This window comes from Oncorhynchus masou, chromosome 4 (genome assembly GCF_036934945.1).
Source record: "Oncorhynchus masou masou isolate Uvic2021 chromosome 4, UVic_Omas_1.1, whole genome shotgun sequence".
In the NCBI taxonomy this organism is placed as follows: Eukaryota; Metazoa; Chordata; class Actinopteri; order Salmoniformes; family Salmonidae; genus Oncorhynchus; species Oncorhynchus masou.
Genome location: NC_088215.1, coordinates 9,838,008 through 9,845,346, shown reverse-complemented (window position 1 = coordinate 9,845,346; position 7,339 = coordinate 9,838,008). Strand labels below are relative to the sequence as shown.

At 47.2% G+C, this 7,339-nt stretch overlaps 1 protein-coding gene across 1 annotated transcript; it reads left to right on the top strand.

Annotated features, from left to right (window-relative positions):
* Positions 1-260: 260 nt before the first annotated feature.
* On the top strand, positions 261-7,067 carry LOC135523368 (keratin, type I cytoskeletal 13-like). The gene is made up of 7 exons (XM_064950002.1): positions 261-904; positions 1,450-1,532; positions 4,924-5,080; positions 5,296-5,457; positions 5,591-5,716; positions 6,038-6,258; positions 6,483-7,067. Exons 1-7 carry the CDS (start codon positions 356-358, stop codon positions 6,625-6,627), a joined length of 1,443 nt encoding a protein of 480 aa, XP_064806074.1. The 5' UTR covers positions 261-355; the 3' UTR covers positions 6,628-7,067.
* The last annotated feature ends 272 nt before the right edge of the window (positions 7,068-7,339 follow it).

Genomic DNA, 7,339 nt, shown 5'->3' with positions numbered 1-7,339 from the left:
CCCTCTATAGAGTGAGATGGTGGAGGGTGAAGTTGCAAGACAATGGTATATTTTCAATATTCAAACCAAGTACATATCTATCTATCCTCTTCCATCTCCTTCTGCATGCTAGCATCTGCCCGCAGGGTGTCAAAGTGGGTGGAGGAGCCCTGCCCTGCCCTGCCCTGCATGAGGTAATACCTCCCTGTATTCCTCCCTTCTCTACTCCTCCCTTCTGCCTCCCCCACCGATGTCCTCCTCCCAACCTCCCTCCCACCTTAAGCCCTGTGCAGCATATAAAGGGAACAGTGGCTGGGCCAGGCACCACATTCTCTCTCCTCTTCATCCCAGGCAGGCAGACTCCTTCTCAGCAGCCATGTCCTTCTCCAGATCTAGCATGTCCTACAGCAGCAGCGGTGGTGGAGGTGGAGGTGGCACCATGTCCATGAGGTCTGGAGGTGGAGGTGGAATGGGTATGGGCTCCTCACGCTTCTCCTCGATGGGTGGTGGTGGTGGTGGAGGAGGCCGCGTCATGGCCATGAGGGCCGGTAGTGTGTATGGAGGTGCAGGAGGCTCTGGGGTGCGCATCTCTAGCTCCTCGTTTGGTTCCGGCGGAGGAGGTGGTGGTGGCGGTTATGGTTTCGGCATGGGAGGAGGTGGTGGTGGCGGTTATGGTTTCGGCATGGGAGGGGGTGGTGGTGGTGGTGGTGGCGGTGGAGCCGACCTCCATGTGTCTGCCAACGAGAAGGCCACAATGCAGAACCTGAACGACCGCCTGTCCAACTACTTGGAGAAGGTGCGCTCTCTGGAGGCGGCCAACGCCGAGCTGGAGCTGAAGATCCGTCAGTTCATGGAGAGCAAGACGTCCCCCAGCGCTCGCGACTACTCTCGCTTCTACGCTACTATTGTCGACCTGCAGGACAAGGTACGAGACATGTGTCCTTGATAGCAAAATAACTAAATAATGACATCTCAGCATGTCAAAACATGGTAATGTCTGCAGAGTGACAATGTTATGCTTTGTTAGAGAGTACAGATACATGTTACACATGTCATCAGCTTGTATTCCAACAAGTTGCTAAGAGTGATATGAATATGATTTGCGAAATGATACACATTTGTTATAATTGATTCAACCAAGATATTGCACCAAAGATAGATGCAAAGACAGTATACATATTTGCAGCTGAAGTATTGGAAATAAGGCAGATCATTGAATCCAATCCTTCCTGTCTCTTAAGAGCCCCTAGGCGATTGCAATAGGTTCAATATGTTTCTTTGTGTCATGCTTTACAATGTTCACAAAGACAACAGGTTCCCTGTAATGCTTCTATGGGCTATCAATTACAGTGCAGCTGAAACTCAGAACTCAATGATTACAGTGTGGTATCACAGTTTGTGCGTACTGCATTAGGGTGAAATTCCATGCATGCCCCATCCTGAAATGTTTTGCCATCCTCCACCTCTCAGATCCAGGCTGCCACTTGCTTGAATGGGGGCATCTACCTGAACATCGACAACGCAAAGCTCGCTGCAGACGACTTCAGAACCAAGTAAGTATATCAAACACCATCCACAGATACAGTACACTGCTGGTACATCCCAAATACCAAATGGAATAACCCCAAATCTGTAAAAATCCTCATACTGCTTTTTACAGAATTTTGTGCTCAAATCAAATCAAATTTTATTTGTCACATACACATGGTTAGCAGATGTTAATGCGAGTGTAGCGAAATGCTTGTGCTTCCAGTTCCGACAATGCAGTAATAACCAACAAGTAATCTAACTAACAATTCCAAAACTAATATCTTATACACAGTGTAAGGGGATAAAGAATATGTACATAAAGATATGAATGAGTGATGGTGCAGAGCAGCATAGGCAAGATACAGTAGATGGTATTGAGTACAGTATGTACATATGAGATGAGTATGTAAACAAAGTGGCATAGTTAAAGTGGCTAGTGATACATGTATTACATAAGGATGCAGTAGATGATAGAGTACAGTATATACGTATACATTTGAGATGAATAATGTAGGGTATGTAAACATTATATTAGGTAGCATTGTTTAAAGTGGCTAGTGATATATTTAACATCCTTTCCCATCAATTCCCATTATTGAAGTGGCTGGAGTTGAGTCAGTGTGTTGGCAGCAGCCACTCAATGTTAGTGGTTGCTGTTTAACAGTCTGATGGCCTTGAGATAGAAGCTGTTTTTTCAGTCTCTCGGTCCCAGCTTTGCTCCACCTGTACTGACCTCGCCTTCTGGATGATAGCGGGGTGAACAGGCAGTGGCTCGGGTGGGTGTTGTCCTTGATGATCTTTATGGCCTTCCTGTAACATCGGGTGGTGTAGGTGTCCTGGAGGGCAGGTAGTTTGCCCCCGGTGATACGTTGTGCAGACCTCACTACCCTCTGGAGAGCCTTACGGTTGTGGGCGGAGAAGTTGCCGTACCAGGCGGTGATACAGCCCGCCAGGATGCTCTCGATTGTGCATCTGTAGAAGTTTGGGAGTGTTTTTGGTGACAAGCCGAATTTCTTCAGCCTCCTGAGGTTGAAGAGGCACTGCTGCGCCTTCTTCACAATGCTGTCTGTGTGAGTGGACCAATTTAGTTTGTCTGTGATGTGTATGCCGAGGAACTTAAAAATTATTACCCTCTCCACTACTGTTCCATCGATGTGGATAGGGGGGTGTTCCCTCTGCTGTTTCCTGAAGTCCACAATCATCTCCTTAGTTTTGTTGACGTTGAGTGTGAGGTTATTGTCCTGACACCACACTCTGAGGGCCCTCACCTCCTCCCTGTAGGCCATCTCGTCGTTGTTGGTAATCAAGCCTACCACTGTTGTGTCGTCCGCAAACTTGATGATTGAGTTGGAGGCGTGCGTTGCCGCGCAGTCGTGGGTGAACAGGGAGTACAGGAGAGGGCTCAGAACGCACCCTTGTGGGGCCCCAGTGTTGAGGATCAGCGGGGTGGAGATGTAGTTGCCTACCCTCACCACCTGGGGGCGGCCAGTCAGGAAGTCCAGTACCCAGTTGCACAGGGCGGGGTCGAGACCCAGGGTCTCGAGCTTGATGTCGAGCTTGGAGGGTACTATGGTGTTAAATGCCGAGCTGTAGTCGATGAACAGCATTCTCACATAGGTATTCCTCTTGTCCAGATGGGTTAGGGCAGTGTGCAGTGTGGTTGAGATTGCGTCGTCTGTGGACCTATTTGGGCGGTAAGCAAATTGGAGTGGGTCTAGGGTGTCAGGTAGGGTGGAGGTGATATGGTCCATGACTAGTCTCTCAAAGCACTTCATGATGACGGAAGTGAGTGCTACGGGGCGGTAGTCGTTTAGCTCAGTTACCTTAGCTTTCTTGGGAACAGGAACAATGGTGGCCCTCTTGAAGCATGTGGGAACACCAGACTGGTATAGGGATTGATTGAATATGTCCGTAAACACACCAGCCAGCTGGTCTGTGCATGCTCTGAGGGCGCGGCTGGGGATGCCGTCTGGGCCTGCAGCCTTGCGAGGGTCAACACGTTTAAATGTTTTACTCACCTCGGCTGCAGTGAAAGAGAGACCGCATGTTTCCATTGCAGGCCGTGTCAGTGGCACTGTATTGTCCTCAAAGCGGGCAAAAAAGTTATTTAGTCTGCCTGGGAGCAAGACATCCTGGTCCGTGACTGAGCTGGATTTCATCTTGTAGTCCGTGATTGACTGTAGACCCTGCCACATACCTCTTGTGTCTGACCCGTTGAATTGAGATTCTACTTCGTCTCTATACTGACACTTAGCTTGTTTGATAGCCTTACAGAGGGAATAGCTGCACTGTTTGTATTCTGTCATGTTACCAGTCACCTTGCTCTGATTAAAAGCAGTGGTTCGCGCTTTCAGTTTCACGCGAATGCTGCCATCAATCCACGGTTTCTGGTTAGGGAATGTTTTAATCGTTGCTATGGGAACGACATCTTCAACGCACGTTCCAATGAACTCGCACTCCGAATCAGCGTATTCGTGTTGTTGCCTGACGCAATACGAAACGTGTCCCAGTCCACGTGATGGATGCAGTCTTGGAGTGTGGAATCAGCTTGGTCGGACCAGCGTTGGACAGACCTAAGCGTGGGAGCTTCTTGTTTTAGTTTCTGTCTGTAGGCAGGGATCAGCAAAATGGAGTCGTGGTCAGCTTTTCCGAAAGGGGGGCGGGGCAGGGCCTTATATGCGTCGCGGAAGTTAGAATAACAGTGATCCAAGGTTTTGCCAGCCCTGGTGGCGCAATCGATATGCTGATACATTTTAGGGAGTCTTGTTTTCAGATTAGCATTGTTAAAATCCCCAGCAACAATGAATGCAGCCTCAGGATGTATAGATTCCAGTTTGCAAAGAGTCAAATAAAGTTCGTTCAGAGCCATCGATGTGTCTGCTTGGGGGGGAATATATACGGCTGTGATTATAATCGAAGAGAATTCTCTTGGTAGATAATGTGGTCTACATTTGATTGTGAGGAATTCTAAATCAGGTGAACAGAAGGATTTGAGTTCCTGTATGTTTCTGTGATCACACCACGTCTCGTTAGTCATAAGGCATATTCCCCCACCACTCTTCTTACCAGAAAGGTGTTTGTTTCTGTCGGCGCGATGTGTGGAGAAACCCGCTGGCTGCACCGCATCCGAGAGCGTCTCTCCAGTGAGCCATGTTTCCGTGAAGCAAAGAACGTTACAGTCTCTGATGTCCCTCTGGAATGCTACCCTTGAATCTATAAAAAAGGAAGCTAAATGATATTACCCTTCACCTCCAACATAACCACACCTTCCCAACAGACATATCAGAAGCCTGGTGTTACTTTCTGTTATTTTCCCAAAACTAAATGGAATACTAGAATCCATAACCCCCCTGCTATTCCCACAGAGAAACACATTCCGGCAATTCTTTGACCTAAGCTCTCTCTACCTCTCAGGTATGAGAACGAGCTGGCCATGCGTCAGTCAGTGGAGGCGGACATCGCCGGGATGAAGAGGATGCTGGACGAGATGACCATGGCCAGATCTGACCTGGAGATGCAGATCGAGGGGCTGAAGGAGGAGCTCATCTATCTCAAGAAGAACCATGAGGAGGTGGGTGTGGGCTGATGGAACATATCCATACAGTCCCTTAATGTATTCTATTGACCATGTCAACCTGCTATGGGTCTCCACTAGACCACCACTGCTGGCTTTCAAGCACATCTGTATGAAGCAATGGTGTTCAAATGTATAATGAAGACAGAGGGCAGCTCAAGTTGTTACCATCAGCAGAGGTTAGTCACTCACCCCTATGTGTTCCACCACAGGAGCTGCTGGCCATGAGGACACAGATGACTGGACAGATCAACGTGGAGGTGGACGCAGCACCACAGGAGGACCTGTCCAGAGTCATGGCTGAGATCCGTGAGCAGTACGAGTCCGTTAGTGCCAAGAACCAGCGCGATCTGGAGTCCTGGTTCCAGACCAAGGTAGAACCTCTAGAACCACGAAACTGTGTTTATGGTGAAGATGTTCCTTTACTTCTAGTTGGTAACGTTGTCACATTCTATCATGAGCTGAAATGTTGGTTTGTTCCTGTGATGATTGACCATTGTTTTACAGACAGAGACATTGAACAAGGAGGTGGCATCCAGCACAGAGGTTCTCCAGACCTCCAAGTCAGAGATCTCAGAGATCCGTCGCACACTGCAGGGCTTGGAAATCGAACTGCAGTCCCAGCTCAGCATGGTGAGCCGTAATTACTAACATCTGACCAAGGTCCACAGTTTAGGGGATATTACAACCACAATTTTCTGCAACTTTCTTCAATAATCAACAATTGACTCTCATCATTCTCTACTATCCCTCAAGAATCTCACTTTCATCTGGTCTCTAATACTGTCCTTCAAGTTGCTATAGCCAGGCACCACTCCATTACTATAGCTAACCTCTACCTGCCTACACATTCAATTACTAGAGCTAACTTTTCAGTACGACTGTAAACATTCCAAATTCAAAACCAACTCCCACTGTTTTTGACCCATCATCTCTATCCCTCCCGGCCAATAGAAAGGCTCCCTGGAGAACACGCTGGCGGAGACGGAGGGCCGTTACTCCATGCAGCTGGGACGCCTCCAGAACCAAGTGACCAGTCTGGAGGAGCAACTACTGTCTCTCCGCAGCGACATGGAACGCCAGGGCCAGGAGTACAAGATGCTGCTGGACATCAAGACACGCCTGGAGATGGAGATCGCTGAGTACAGGAGGCTGCTGGACGGAGAGGCTAGCGGGTAAGGCAGGATGGGAAGAGGTGTGACAAGGGTCCTTGAAACAAGTGAAAATGAATGAATGTTTCCTTCAACATTTGACTTTATAAACAATGTTCTTTTGAAGTTGACCTTAATATGAGCCATTGTTACTTTTGACATGAATCTACTGGTGTTTGACCTTTAATAGATACTTATTATGATCATAGATGCTAACTATGCTAACCATGGGTTTCCCTTCCTCACAGCCTCGGCCTCAGCTCCTCGAAATCTGTCCACAGCTCCTCCAGCTCCGGCCCCAGGTCCTCCACCAAAGGCAAGGTGGTGATCGTCACAGAGGAAATGGTGGATGGCAAGGTTGTTTCCTCAAGTGGAACCAAACACACCACATAAGGTCCCACACATGCAGCGAGCACTGCAGCAAGCAACGGGTTAACCCCATAGAAATATAATTACTAGAATGGGTATATGAAATGAGAGGCCAGCACATAGAATATTGCTGTTCCCCAGTGCTTTATTCATGCAACCTAAAATACAATGTTTCAACTTATAAAAAGTTTTTGTCAAATAAATAACATTGTTATTTGTTTAGGCCAGCTCTGGTTAACTCCAGTTTAAGATGTGCATACCATCCTCCTATTCTTTCTAGAATGGCTAAAGCCCCTCAGACACCCATCATGGATCATTGACTTGAATGGGGATTTATTTTCTGGTAATACTATTTCTATGGTTAAAACCTCCAGAACAACATATTCTACTACAGCTGGATGGAACACCAACAACAGACCCCATTGTCAATGTAATAAAGATGCTCTGACTTGCTGACACCATCATTCTGTCTTCTGTGTCTTTCAACTTGATTTATCTGATCTGGCGTGCTCCCAAACATCTGACTATTATTTCGGTTGTTATCTTTTGCACATGAGGCCAAATCTATGGTATTGAGAAAGTATATGTGTCAGTATGATCTTGAATAGTGTAATTTATGACATTCACTTGTACTGAGTTTCATACTAGGCAAAACAAATTGAAATATTGATAGTAGAAAAATGTCAGCAAAATTATATACATGTATTTCTACCTCTTTTCAGAGTTTACATTGTAT

Coding starts and splice junctions, on each gene's coding strand:
- LOC135523368 (XM_064950002.1), top strand. CDS start 356: ATGTCCTTCTCCAGATCTAGCATGTCCTACAGCAGCAGCGGTGGTGGA. Junction 5,081..5,295: donor TCAAGAAGAACCATGAGGAG/GTGGGTGTGGGC, acceptor GTTCCACCACAG/GAGCTGCTGGCCATGAGGAC. Junction 5,717..6,037: donor TGCAGTCCCAGCTCAGCATG/GTGAGCCGTAAT, acceptor CCCGGCCAATAG/AAAGGCTCCCTGGAGAACAC.